This window comes from Colobus angolensis, unplaced genomic scaffold (assembly GCF_000951035.1).
Source record: "Colobus angolensis palliatus isolate OR3802 unplaced genomic scaffold, Cang.pa_1.0 Scaffold329, whole genome shotgun sequence".
Taxonomy (NCBI): Eukaryota; Metazoa; Chordata; class Mammalia; order Primates; family Cercopithecidae; genus Colobus; species Colobus angolensis.
Window position 1 is genome coordinate 226,690 of NW_012116588.1, and position 15,233 is coordinate 241,922.

Consider the following 15,233-nt stretch of genomic DNA (forward strand, 5'->3'; position numbering starts at 1 on the left):
AACCAGGTAGAGACACAACAAAAAAAGAAAATTTCAGGCCAATATGCCTGATGAACATCAGTGCAAAAAATTCTCAATAAAATACTGGCAAACCAAATCCAACACATCAAAAAGCTTATCCACCACAATCAAGTCAGCTTCATCCCTGGGATGCAAGGCTGGTTCAACATACACAAATCAATAAACGTCATCCATCACATAAACAGAAACAAAGACAAAAATCACATGGTTACCTCAATAGATGCAGAAAAGGCCTTTGACAAAATTCAACACCTCTTCATGCTAAAAACTCTCAATAAGCTAGGTATCGATGGAATGTATCTCAAAATAATAAGAGTTGTTTATGACAAACACACAGCCAATATCATACTGAATGGGCAAAAGCTGGAATCATTCCCTTTGAAAACCGGCACAAGACAAGGAAGCCCTCTCTCACCACTCCTATTCAACACAGTATTGGAAGGAAATCAGGGAATATATGCCTGGGTTCTAGCCAGGGAAATCAGGCAAGAGAAAGAAATAAATGATATTCAAGTAGGAAAAGAGGAAGTCAAATTGTCTCTGTTTGTAGATGACATGATTGTATATTTAGAAAACCCCACCGTCTCAGCCCACAAATCTCCTTAAGCTGATAAGCAACTTCAGCAAAGTCTCAGGATACAAAATCAATGTGCTAAAATCACAGGCATTCCTATGCACCAAAAATAGACAAAGAGCCAAATCATGAGTGAACTCCCATTCACAATTGCTACAAACAGAATAAAATATCTAGGAATACAACTTAAAGAGATGTCAAGGACCTCTTCAAGGAGAACTACAAACCACTGCTCAAGGAAATAAGAGAGGACAGAAATAAATGGAAAAACATTCCATGCTCATGGATAGGAAGACTCAATATTGTGAAAATGGCCATACTGCCCAAAGTGATTTATAGATTCAATGCTATCCCCATCAAGCTACCAGTGACTTTCTTCACAGAACTGGAAAAAACTACCTTAAACTTCATATGGAACCAAAAAAGAGCTCACATAGCCAAGACAATCCTAAGCAAAAAGAACAAAGATGGAGGCATAACGCTACGTGACTTCAAACTATATTACAAGGCTACAATAACCAAAACAGCACAGTACTGGTACCAAAACAGATATGTAGACAAATGGAACAGAACAGAAGCCTCAGAAATAACACCACACATCCACAACCACCTGATCTTTGACAAACCTAACAAAAACAAGCAATAGGGAAAGGATTCCCTATTCAATAAATGGTGTTGGGAAAACTGGCTAGCCACATGCAGAAAACTGAAAGTGGACCCCTTCCTTATGCTTTATACAAAAATTAACTCAAGATGGATTAAAGACTTAAATGTAAGACCTAAAACCATAAAAATCCTAGAAAGAAACCTTGGCAATACAGTTCAGGGCATAGGCATGGGCAAAGACTTCATGACTAAAACACAAAAAGCAATGGCAACAAAAGCCAAAATAGACAAATAGGACCTAATTAAACTAAAGAGCTTCTGCACAGCAAAATAAACTATCATCACAGTGAACAGGCAACCTACAGAACAGGAGAAAATTTTTGCAATCTATCCATCTGACAAAGGGCTAATATCCAGAATCTGCAAGGAACTTAAATTCACAAGAAAGAAACAAACAACCCCATCAAAAAGTGGGCAAAGGATATGAACAGACACTTCTCAAAAGAAGACAAGCATATGAAAAAAAAGCTCATCATCACTGGTCATTAGAGAAATGCAAATCAAAACCTCAATGAGATACCATATCATGCCATTTAGAATGGCAATCATTAAAAAGTCAGGAAACAGATGCTGGAGAGGATGTGGAGAAATAGGAATGCTTTTACACTGTTGGTGGGAGTGTAAATTAGTTCAACAATTGTGGAAGACAGTCTGGCAATTCCTCAAGGATCTGGAATTAGAAATACCATTTGACCCAGCAATCCCATTACTGGATATATACCCAAAGGATTATAAATTATTCTACTATAAAGACACATACACACATATGTTTATTTCATCACTACTCACAATAACAAAGACTTGGAACCAACCCAAATGTCCATCAATGATAGACTGGATAAAGAAAATGTGGCACGTATACACCATGGAATACCATGCAGTCATTGAAAAGGATGAGTTCATCACTTTGCAGCGACGTGGATGAAGCTGGAAACCATCATTCTCAGCAAACTAACATAAGAACAGAAAACCAAACACCGCATGTTCTCTTTTATAAGTGGGAGCTGAACAATGAGAACACATGGACACAGGGAGGGGAACATCACACACTAGGGTCTGTCAGGGGGTGGGGGGCTAGGGGAGGGACAGCATTAGGAGAAATACCTAATGTAGGTGACGAGTTGATGGGTGCAGCAAACCACCATGGCACATGTATACCTGTGAAACAAACCTGCACGTTCTGCACATGAACCCCAGAACTTAAAGTATAATAAAAAAAACTTGTCCGTATAACAAAATACCACCTGTTCCCCCAAAACTATGGAAAAATATAAATAATAATAGTAAATAAAAAATAAAATAGATTAGAAAAGAAAAAAAGTTGAAGAGATGGAAGCTCAGAAACATTAACTTTCTCAAAGTCACTCAAACCCATACCGAAAGAGAAACCTATACTCTTCCTACTGACTTTATAACCTCATACACAGACATCATCTGTCATGTCTTTTGGTCCCCTGGCTAGCCTCCCGGGTGACTGCTTTGCCTTTTATGTGATGTTTTGAGTCCTTCTAGTGTCCAGTGAGCCTGGAAGCTGTTGTCGTGTATCTGTTGTCCTGACCTAATGTCTTCCTGCCTGCAGGGTCCCTTTGACTATCAGTTTGTTCCTCCTTTCCCGTCCCCCACCAATCTCCCAACTTCATTCACTTCCCTTCCTTTATTCCCGTAAACTTTACCCCCTCTCCCTTCACTATCACCATCATTAAAAAAAAAAAAGGTTGGGAGAAACACATGGATGGATAAAATAAGATAATTTGAGGACATATATTCAAAATGGCTTTAGATGCCAGGTGGGGTGGCTCACGCCTGTAATCCCCACACTCTGGGAGGCAGAGGCGGGTGGATCACCTGAGGTCAGGAGTTTGAGACCAGCTTGGCCAACATGGCAAAACTCCATCTCTACTAACAAATACAAAAATTAGTCAGGTGTGGTGGCAGGCGCTTGTAATTTCAGCTACTTGGGAGGCTGAGGCAGGAGTATCTCTTGAACCTGGGAGGCAGAGGTTGCAGTGATCTGAGATCACGCCACTGCACTCCAGCCTGGGCAACAGAGTGAGATTCCATCTCAAAAAAAATAAATACAATAAAATAAAATAAAACACCTTTAGAAACCAAAGGAGTGTAAAATAAGAAAATCTATTATTTATTGATTGTCCCATGAAGTTTACATATATCTCCAGTCTTCCCAAATTCTCCAAGGCAGATATCCTTATTCCCATTTTCATGTGAGAAAACAGGGACTCAAATATGTCAAGTGAAAGCTGGGTGAGGTAGCGTGTCTGTAATTTCAGCTACTTAGGAGGCTGAGGTGCAAAGCTCACTTGAGCCCAGGAGTTAGAGGCCAGATCGGGCAACATGACTTGCCCAACGTCCAGTGTCATACCACTAGGAAATGGCAGAGCCTGTGTCTGCACCCAAGTCTCTCAGACATCAGATCCTCTATTGCTTCCACTCTACTGCCCTGCCCTGCCCTGCCCTGCAAGCCACAGACTACCCCTACCTGACAAAGGGAGAAAATCACGACATTCGATGTCCATTTACCTAGTAATTGAATAGGTCTTCTTTTTTCTTTAATTTTATAATGGAACATGCTGCCTGAGGAAATTACGTAAAGGCAAGAACTGTCTCTTTCATTTCTTTAATATTCCACATAACACTTAGTAACTGACAGAGACCAGACTAAGTACTTAACAAATGCTTCCACTCCACATGCACCAAAGTAGTCACCGCTCCCCATGTGATCTAGGGACTCTGTACCTTTGTGTAGCTGTGCTCTGCAACTCTAATGCCTCCTTCTAGCTTTTTCACCTGATAAACTCCTCTCGTCCATCCGAGAACTCCCATATTTGTCCTTGCGTCCTTGGGACTCCCGCAGAGCATTGTGTCCATTCCAGGTACTAATTTCACTATGAAGCTAGAGAATCTTTAAAAACATCAGTGAGAGGGCCAGAGCAGTTTTTCTCAAACTACGTAATATCAGGTGAGGGCTCCTGAGGGTTTAGGGCATTAAGAGGAAGGTATTTGGGGCCGGGCACGGTGGCTCACCCCTGTAATCCCAGTATTTTGGGAGACCAATGTAGGAGGATCACCTGAATTCAGGAGTTCGAGATCAGCCTGGGCAACATGGTGAAACCTCATCTCTACTAAAAATACAAAAAAGTAGTTGGGCATAGTGGCAAACGCCTGTAATCCCAGCTACTCGGGAGGCTGAGGCAGGAGAATCACTTGAGCCCGGGATGTGGAGGCTGCAGTGAGTCAAGATTGCACCACTGCCTGGACAACAGAGCAAGACTCTGTCTCCAAAAAAAAAAGAGGAAGGTCTTTGGGGCTACTTGATTCAGACCTACCACCCCAGGCCCCGACTTTCTTCAGTACCAATAACCCCAGTTATAGACAAAATTTGTTTGAGACAGTCATTACCTTTCTTCCAAGAGAAGCACTGAAAACGTTGAATCTGAAGCCAAATTATTGTCAATCAATTCTAACAATTAGTGCACTACGAACATCTCTATTCTTTTCTTTTGAACTCTGTCACCCAGGCTGGAGTGCAGTAATGCGATCTTGGCTCACTACAACTTCTGCCTCCTGGGTTCAAGCAATTCTTGTGTCTCAGCTACCTGGATAGCTGGGATTACAGGCATGTGCCACCATGCCTGGCTAATTTTTGTATTTTTAATAGAGACAGGGTTTCACCATGTTGGCCAGGCTGATCTCAAACTCCTGACCTCAAGTGATCTGCCCACCTTGGCCTCCCAAAGTGCAGGAATTACAGGTACTTTGGCCTGTAATTTTGGTGCAAGATTGCGCCATTGCATTCCAGCCTGGGAGACAAAAGTGAAATTCTGTCTCATATAATAATAATAATAATTTTAGAACATATTCCATGCCAAGTCTCACCCTTCTCACTTACTACAGACGCTTTTTTAAAGTTTCTTGCCTATGCTTCCAAAATTTCTTTGCTCAAATACAAACAAATATTTTCTGCTTTCTTATACAGTAAGTACCTACTTCTTCGACAGTGAATTTTCAGCCGTCTTGGACTGAGAGACCCTTAGAGCTACCTGTCCTGAAGCAGAATTCTTGTATCACTTACAGATCAGTATGAGGCTCCCTCCATTACACAAATCTTCTGCTTGCCACAGGCAAACAAAGAACAACTATGTGACATGAGAATAACTTAGCAATATACGTTGGACACCTTTCCATATCAATACACAAAGAACTTCCTTATTCTTTTTTTTAACATCTAATATGCTATTTTATGGATGTATTATATTCAACTAGTCCCTATTGATGGACACTTGGGATTTTTCCCCCAATCTTTTGCTGTTATGAATAACCTTGTATATTTGGTATGTATGCAGGCATATGTGTGTGTGCGTGTGTGTGTGTGTGTGTGCGTGTGTGTGTATAAAATTATATGTAAGTCCTAAAGGGTAAATGTATTTTTTAATTCCAATAGATATTGCCAAATTATCTTGCACTCCCATAAAAAGATAGCCTCCCCCAGTGTTTGCAAATGCAGACACATACTCTGGAATTATGTTTTTTACATGTTCTTGGACAGTTTTGGCAGAAAACTGTTTAAACTCTACAAATTGAAATACAGGAAAAGGCCAGATTTCACCATATACCAGATGGTCTTTTTGGAAAACTGAGTCAGCAGGATCCAAGTTATTGAGGTCTTGATGTATAACCTTGAGACCTTTACCAAAAGGTTATTTCCGCCAAGATTTTTGCATTCTTTTTCTTGGTTTTTAGGGAATAGAACACCTTTCTTGAATCCATGAAAAGCACAGAGGTTCCAGATCTACAGTATAGTGAAGATCTCAGGCTGCAACTGTGGGGCTTGAAGGAACTGTCTTCCGGGAAAGGATCACTACTCCAAGATTTAACAAAAATGTTATAAGACCTTCTTTGTTGCTTGGGCTCGACAAAAGCTTGCAAATCTGAAGACTGAATAAGCTCTCTCAGAGACTGTACTAAATCCAGTCCCATCTCCATGAGACACTCATCCTTCTTGGCCATCTGAATCACTCGTCCCCCTGAGTTTAATAAACCACATGCGGCCCACATAACTCACACCCTCTCTTGGTCTTTCTGAGTTTTCTGCCATTTTTTACTATTTACTTCTCCAAGAGTCATTTCTCCTACATGGATGAACAAGCCTGGGTAAGATAATTCTACCATCAAAGATGATTTATGTTCATTCTGCAAATAAAACGATTAAAACATGAATCTCAGCTAGGAGTTGTGGCTCACACCTATAATTCCAGCACTTTGTGAGGCCAAGGCAGGCAGATCGCTTGAGGTCGGGAGTTCAAGACCAGCCTGGCCAACATGGTAAAACCCTGTCTCCAAGAAAAATACAAAAATTAGCTGGGCGTGGTGGTGGGTGCCTGTAGTCCCAGCTACTCAGGAGGCTGAGGAGGAGAATTGCTTGAACTCAGGAGGAGGAGATTACAGTGAGCTGAGATCGCACCACTGCACTGCAGCCTGGTAGATTTTGGCTGGGTACAGTGGCTCACACCTGTAATACTAGCACTTTGGGAGGCCAAGGCAGGCAGATCACTTGAGGTCTGGAGTTCGAGACCAGCCTGGCCAACAGAGTGAAATCCCGTCTCTACTAGAAATACAAAAATTAGCCGGGTGTGGTGGTGGGCGCCTGTAATCCCAGCTACTTGGGAGGCTGAGGCATGAGAATCACTTGAACCTAGGAGGTGGAGGTTGCAGTGAACCAACATCATGCCAGTACACTCCAGCCTGGGCAACAGACGGAGACTTTCTCTCAAAAAAAAAAAGAAGTAGACTGTAGGTAAACACAAAATGCAATTATTAATTTATGCAAAAATATTTACTGAGTTCCTGCTAAGTGCTGGGGGCTGGAGATTCAGCAGTAAATCAAGGGTGGACATACCCCCCGCCTCTCAGAGCTTATAGTCTGGAAGGAAATACAGTTGAATGAAACAACTGTAGTAATGCATGATAAGTACTCTGAAAGGGGAAGCACTTAATAGCAACCATCAACCTAATACGAATAGGGAAACCTTCCAGGAGAAAAAGGCATCTAAGCTAAGATCTAAATTAGCCCAGTAAAGGAATCGGTGATTAGGAGAAGGAATTAAAGCAATGAAATCAGAGTGAATAGTATGTGAGAAGGCCTGAAATCAGCAAAGAAAATAGCGTATTAAAGCAGTAAAGAAATACCCAGGCCAGTGCAATGGCTCTCGCCTTCAATCCCAGAACTTTGGGAGGCCAAGGCAGGAGGATCACTTGAGCCAAGGAGTTTGAGACTAGCCTGGACAACATAATAAGACTCCATCTCTAAAAAGTAAAAATTAAAAAATTAGTCAGGAGTGGTGGTGCACATCTGTAGTCCCAGCTACTCAGGAGGCTGAGGCGGGAGGATCATGTGAGCCTGAAATTGCACCACTGCATTCCAGTCTAGGTGACAGAGAAAAACCCCGTCTTAATAGAAAAGAAAGACAGAGAGAGAAGAAAGAGGAAAGAAGGAAGGAAGGAAGGGGAAAAAGGAAGGAAGGAAGGAAGGAAGGAAGGAAGGAAAAGAAAGAAAAGAAAAGAAAGAAAGAAAAGGAAAGGAGAGAGAGAGAGAAGGGAGGGAGGGAAATGCTCAGTCTGGCCAGAACTTAAGAGTGATGAGGGACCAGGCGCAGTGGCTCACGTCTGTAATCCCAGCACTTTGGGAGGCTGAGGCAGTCAGATCACCTGAGGTCAGGAGTTAGAGACCAGCCTGGCCAACATGGCAAAACCCTGTCTCTACTAAAAATATAAAAAATTAGCCAGGTGTGGTAGTGGGCTTGTGTAATCCCAGCTACTCGGGAGGCTGGGGCAGGAGAATTGCTTGAACCTGAGAGGTAGAGGTTGCAGTAAACTGAGATTGTGCCACCGCCCTCCAGACTGGGTGACAGAGTGAGACCCTGCCTCAAGAAAAAAAAAAAGGAATAGGGGGCGGGTGGTGACGTAACAGATGGTGAAAGAGCAGGCTAGGGAATTAGAAAAGGGCCACTACTTACAAAAGTGGAAAACCAAAGAAGAGTTTTAAGGATGGGAGTGGCATGAACACACAGAAGTTTTTAAAAAACACGTGATGGACGAAAAACAGACCTGTGGTTGCCAAGGGTTATGAGAAGGGGGAGGATACGATTACAAAGGAGTAGCACAAATAAGTTATTTATGGTTATAGAACTGTTCTGTATCCTGACAACATCGCAAGACTTAACAGCTCTAAAAAAAAAAATGTGTTAGGGCCATGTGCGGCGGCTCAGGCCTGTAATCTCAACACTTTGGGAGGCCAAGGCAGGCGGACCTCTCACAAGGTCAGGAGTTGGAGATCAGCCTGATCAACATGGTGAAACACCGTCTCTACTGAAAATACGAAAATTAGCCAAGCATGGTGGCGCGGGCCTGTAGTCCCAGCTACCCAGGAGGCTGAGGCAGGAGCATCACTTGATCCTGGGAGGTGGAGGTTGCAGTGAGCCGAGATCCTGCCACTGCAATCCCTCCTGGGTGACAGAATGAGACTCTGTCTCAAAAAAAAAAGAAAAAAGAAAAAAGAAAAGAAAAGAAAAGAAAAAGAAAAAAAAAGTATTAAAACTCATAGAACTGCACATCAAAAAATGTTAATTTTACCGTATTCTAATTTTTGAAGGGGTAGAGGCACATTATTAATCCAGGGTGGAGAACCAATTAAAGAGGAGGAAACCAGTAGGGAGGTTTTGCAGTAATCCTGTGAGTATGATGGTGGCCGGGGCCTGAGTGGTAGCAGTGGGGATGAAAAGAATTGAGCACATCTGAGAGATATTTAGAAATGGTGCTATGATTGACTAGATAGAAATAGGGAGAAAGGGTTAAAATTTGCCAATAAGTGATACCACTTATTGGCAAAATATCAATGATTATTGAAAGTGGGTAATTCACTAATAAGTGTAAGTGGGATAAGTGGGAATTCACTATCCCATTCTCTCTACTTTTGTGCATATTTTTAAAGCTTCCATAAGCTATCAAACTGACCTCATCTATTAAATTTGGGTGGCAGACACATTGGTGTTTATTACATTGTTCTCTTTAATTCTGTGTAAGTTTGACATAATTCATAACATTAAAAAATAAAAGGGAGGGTTGGTGGCAGCGGCTTGGGGAGGTGCTCGCTCTGCGCTCTGTGGGTCTCGCTCTCTCGCACGCTTCCCGGGCTCCCTTCGTTCCCCCGCCCCCTCTCCAGTCACCTGCGTGTCGTAGTGTGTGCGAGGGAGGGGGAGAGCGTCGGGGAGGTTGGGGGAGGGGTTCCGGTCCCGAGAGACCCGCGGAGGAAGGCGGAGGCTGTGAGGGACGCCGGAAGCCATGGACGTCGAGAGGCTCCAGGAGGCGCTGAGAGATTTTGAGAAGAGACAGGGAAAGGAAGTTTGTCCTGTCCTGGATCAGTTTCTTTGTCACGTAGCCAAGACTGGAAAAACAATGATTTAGGGGTCCCAATTTAAAGGCTATTTTATTTTCAAACTGGAGAAAGTGATGGATGATTTCAGAACTTCAGCTCCTGAGTCAAGAGGTCCTCCCAACCCTAATGTCCAATATATTACCTTTGACAAAATGAAGGAAAGAATACTGAAAATTGTCGCTGGATTTAATGGTATCCCTTTTACTGTTCAGCGACTATGTGAATTGTTAACAGATCCAAGGAGAAACTATACAGGAACAGACAAATTTCTTAGAGGAGTAGAAAAGAATATGATGGTTGTTAGCTGTGTTTATCCTTCTTCAGAGAAAAACAATTCCAATAGTTTAAATCGAATGAATGGTGTTATGTTTCCTGGAAATTCACCAAGCTATACTGAGAGATCTAATATAAATGGGCCTGGGACACCCAGGCCACTTAATCCATCAAAGATTTCTTTGTCAACCCCCGTGACAAGAAATGGCTTGCCTGAGAGCACAGACAGCAAAGAGGCAAATTTGCAGCAAAATGAGGAGAAAAATCACAGTGACTCTTTGACATCTGAATCAAAAGTTTCCTCAGTGAGCCCTTTGAAAAATAAGCATCCAGATGAATATGCTGTGGAAGCTGAGGGGCATGAGGTAAAAAGACTCAGGTTTGACAAAGAAGGTGAAGTCGGAGAAACAGCCAGTCAAACGACTTCCAGCGAAATTTCTTCACTTATGGTAGAAGAAACAGAAGCATCATCATCTCAGGATAAAGACAAAGAAAGCCCTTGTACCCAGCAGCACTGTACAGAAGAGGATGAAGAAGAGGATGAAGAGGAAGAAGAGTCTTTTATGTCATCAAGAGAAATGATCCCAGAAAGAAAAAAAATCAAGAAAAAGAATCTGATGATGCCTTAACTGTGAACGAAGAGACTTCTGAGGAAAATAATCAAATGGAGGAATCTGATGTGTCTCAAGCTGAGAAAGATTTACTACATTCGGAAGGTAGTGAAAACGAAGGCCCTGTAAGTAGTGGTTCTTCTGACTGCCGTGAAACAGAAGAATTAGTAGGATCCAATCCCAGTAAAACTGGAGAGATTCTTTCAGAATCATCCATGGAAAATGATGATGAAGCCACAGAAGTTACCGATGAACCAATGGAACAAGACTAACTATTTAGAAACATTTAGATGCAGTATTTTACATACAGTTCTGGTTTTAACACTGTATAAAACTTTTATGTAATAAAGTGGACCTTTAGTTTTACAAAAGAAGCAGGTTGTAAAATAAAGTACTTTATGGATAATTTCTGAAAGAGTTGTACATGTAAAAACTGTGAACATCAGCTCCTCTGGGTTCTGCTTACCTTACTACTGACTGACTGACTTTCTTTCTTTCTTTCTTTTCTTGGTCTGGGCAAATCAGTGGTTTGTGTATAGATTTTTTTAAAATTTAGGATTAAAGTTTTGAAACTGGAAGGTAATTATAATTTTGAAAACTTTTTTGAGATTATCACATTTAGTGATAAACACTTAGTGGCTTAAACATATGTGGAGAAAAATCCATAGCCCCGAATGCCTATATTGGTTAAAGAGAAAGATAAAAGTAGAGTGAATTGTATCAACATTTACAGAACTTAGAAAAAGAACTAGATCACAGAGGAACACAAAATAAAGGGAATAATAAGTGTAAGGGCAGGAGGAAATTGAAAAATCAGAAAGCAATTTATTTGATTAATTAATAAGATTAAAAGTTTTGTTTTTCCTTGTTTTGCTTTTTTGTCTGGTTTTCCATCTTTTTAGACAGCTCACTAATGTCTTTATTTTTTTCACTAGCATCTTTATTATTTTTTAAAAATGAACAAATAAAATGGTGGTTGATGCAGGTGTGAAAAGGAAATAGACTTCTGAGCAGGAAATTATGTAGAAGGTGAAATCTTTCACAATCTTACTCATATGTCTGATATGCTCCTTGTAATAAAACTTACAGCTGTCTTCTTCTATATTTTATGACCATTAAAACAACCTTGTCAGATTATTTATGCAAAGTGCCATTTGTGAAATATAAGCTTTAAAGTTTTAATGTTTATTCCTATGGACATATTCTTTCAAGTATAGCATGCCATTGGTTTCCTTGGATAAAATTTTCATATTGGCAGCTCTCTTATTTTATTTATTTATTTATTTATTTATTTATTTTTGAGATGGAGTTTCGCTCTTGTTGCCCAGGCTGGAGTGCAGTGGCGCGATCTCGGTTCACTGCAACCTCCATCTCCCAGGTTTGAGTGAGTCTCCCGCTTTAGCCTCCCAAGTAGCTGGAATTACAGGTGCCCACTACCATGCCTGGCTATTATTTATTTATTTATTTATTTATTTTTAGTAGAGACGGGGTTTCATCATGTTGGCCAGGATCGTCGTGAAATCCTGACCTCAGGTGATCCACCCACTTCGGCCTCCCAAAGTGCTAGGATTATAGGTGTGAGCCACCAGGCCCGGTCTGGCAACTCTCTTCTATATCTAAAATTATTTTGTATGAAATAGAAAATAATAGAAATAGAAAGTCTGAATTATTTTGTATGAAATAGAAACCTCAATAACTGCTCATCTTTTCTTCTCCCTTTAAGACCTAAAGAAAAAAATCAATATACAGAAAACTCTAGTAGATTTCTTCCTCTAAAATAATACCTGAGAAAGATTTGTTTTCATCAAAATATGTATTAAGAAATTTGAAAACATAAATGAATGGTTTTTAAAAATAGGCATAGGCCGGGCACGATGGCTCACGCCTGTAATCCTAACACTTTGGGAGGCTGCGGCAGGTGGATCACCATAGTGAAACCCCTACTCTACTAAAAATACAAAAAATAGCTGGGCATGGTGGCGCGTGCCTGTAATCCCAGCTATTTGGGAGGTTGAGGAAGGAGAATCACTTGAACCCGGGAGGTGGAGGTTGCGGTGAGCCAAGATGGCACCACTGCACTCCAGCCTGCACAAAAGGGGGTGAGACTCCATTTCAAAAAAAAAAAAGGCACAAAAGCAAAACTTGTTTGATAAAAAATTGATAATGCAGATAAATCAATAACAGAATAAAAGGCATCAGGGACGTTATCAAGAAAAAATTTATAAAGTACCTGGCTCCATTGGGATTATGGGAAAACTTTTTTTAAAACTTCAAAATCAGGCCAGGCACCATGACTCTTACCTACAATCCTCACACTTTGGGAGGCCAAGGCAGGCATATCACTTGAGGCCAGGAGTTCAAGACCAGCCTGGCTAACACAGTCAAATCCTCACCCCTACTGAAAATACAAAAATTAGCCAGACATGATGGCAGGTACCTATAATCCCAGCTACTCAGGAGGCTGAGGCAGGAGAATCACTAGAATCTGGGAGGTGGAGGTTGCAGTGAGCCAAAATCATGCCACTTCACTCCAGCCTGTGTGACAGAGTAAGACCCTATCTCAAAAACAAAAACAACCCAAAAGACAAAAACAAAAAAAACTTCAAAATCATATAATTATCACATTATTAAATATATATTGTTTGACACAGAAAAAATGGCAGACTACAACATTCAGTTTTATATATTGTATAAACAATATTATGACGATCAATAACCTTTTCACCCTTATCTCCCTTATCTCTTATTGTCTTAATAATATTACATTCTTTTACAATTTGTAAGCATCAAATAAACAGAATTTTATATTCTACTTTTATCACGTAACACCACTACAACCCTTCCAAGTTATTACTCTTTTAGTTATAGGTTTCAAAGGCTATATCACATTTCATCAAGAAGATGCTTAATACAATGTTGCATGTAGAAACTATTTTTAAAAGATGCATATTAATGAACTGGGCACGTCTCAATTGTTAAAATTGAAATTGCTCTCAATTCATACTTAAATATAAATAATAGTCATAAATCATTTACTCAACAAATATTTATTGGATATCTATTATTTGCCTACCACTGTGCTAAATCTGGAAAAGACATTGGTGAACAAAACAAACGTGGTCCCTCTTCTTGAGGAGATAGACAGTAAACAAGTGACTCTTACGGACAAAAGTTTAGAATGTCAGGGGAGCTTAGAGTGGAAACACTGCCCTCACCTGGCAGTTGGAAGGGAAATGGGTCCAGAGAAGGATTTCCAGAAAAAGTAACATTTGAATTAGGATCTGAAGAATGCAAATGATGTGAAGAGTTAATTTGGTGAAGAAGGGTGGGAATAATTTTCTAGACAGAAGTAAGAAGGAGTATGTCAAGTTCAAAAGACTGACAGCACAGAGCTGGAGGGATAGAGGCAGGAGATGAGGTTGGAACGATGCTCAGGTGTCTGACTGTGCATTGTTCGGTAAACCACTTTAAGGATTCCTGGCTTTACCCTAAGAGTAATGAGAAGCCAGCCAGACATTGTAGTTCACGCCTGTAACCCCAGCACTTTGGGAGGCCGAGGCAGGCAGATCATCTGAGGTCAGGAGTTTGAAACCAGCCTGGTCAACATAGTGAAACCCCATCTCTACTAAAAATAAAAAAATTAGTCGGGCTGCGCTTATAGTCCCAGCTACTCGGGAGGCTGAGGAATGAGAATCGCTTGAACCTGGGAGGTAGAGTTTGCAGGGAGTCAAAATCACGCCACTGCACTCCAGCCTGGGCAACAGAAGGAGACTCTGTCTCAAAAGAAAGGACTGGGCACAGTGGCTCACACCTGTAATCCCAGCACTTTGGGAGGCCGAGGTGGGCAGATCATGAGGTCAGGAGATGGAGACCATCCTGGCTAACACGGTGAAACCCCGTCTCTACTAAAAATACAAAAAATTAGCCGGGCATGGTGGCACACACCTGTAGTCCCAGCTACTCGGGAGGCTGAGGCAGGAGAATCACTTGAACCCGGGAAGCAGATGTTGCAGTAAGCTGAGATCGTCCCACTGCACTCCAGCCTGGCAACAGAGCAAGACTCCATCTCAAAAAAAAAAAAAAAACAAAAGTAATGGGAAGCCATTGGAGGATGTTAAGCAGGAAGACACGGCATCAGACGAACATTTTTTAAAGTTCTTTCTAGCTGAAGCAGGCTAGAGCAGTCATGGAAAAGACCTTTCAGGATATGGTTTCAGCAGCCCAAATGAGAACAGATGGTGACGTAGACTAAGGTGGTGACAATGGAGAAGTAGGCAGAGTTGAGAGAGATTTAGAATTAAGCCGGCAGAGTTGAGAGAGATTTAGAAGTAAGCCGAGGGGCCTGGCGATTGATGGTAATTGGTGTCTATTATTTTAATTGCTCCTCTTCCATCTCAATCCAATGGATAAGAACCAGAATGGGCCCAGTCACTGGTGGAAGCTGTTTATGAGATACTGCTTCTCACCCCAGATTAAAAACCATAGCTTAGCCAAACACTGAAAGAGAGAAAGGATCCAAATGTGGAGAGAGAACCTGGATATATGCCAACGTTTAAGCAGCCAGAAGCAGAAATCTCTACCAAGGCCTGGGATCAAGAGTTCTGATATAAGAAGATCAAATCAATCAAGTCCAGATTCA

At 41.2% G+C, this 15,233-nt stretch overlaps 2 protein-coding genes across 2 annotated transcripts in view; one reads left to right on the top strand and one right to left on the bottom strand.

Annotated features, from left to right (window-relative positions):
- Positions 1–15,233, bottom strand: part of LOC105518739 (schlafen family member 13-like) — a 30,424-nt gene that overhangs the window by 12,553 nt on the left and 2,638 nt on the right. The window lies entirely within an intron of this gene.
- Positions 9,617–11,210, top strand: LOC105518738 (serine/threonine-protein phosphatase 4 regulatory subunit 2-like). The gene is given in 3 exon segments (XM_011951841.1): positions 9,617–9,732; positions 9,904–10,576; positions 10,579–11,210. Coding segments are annotated over 3 exon segments (1,077 nt in total). The 3' UTR covers positions 10,867–11,210.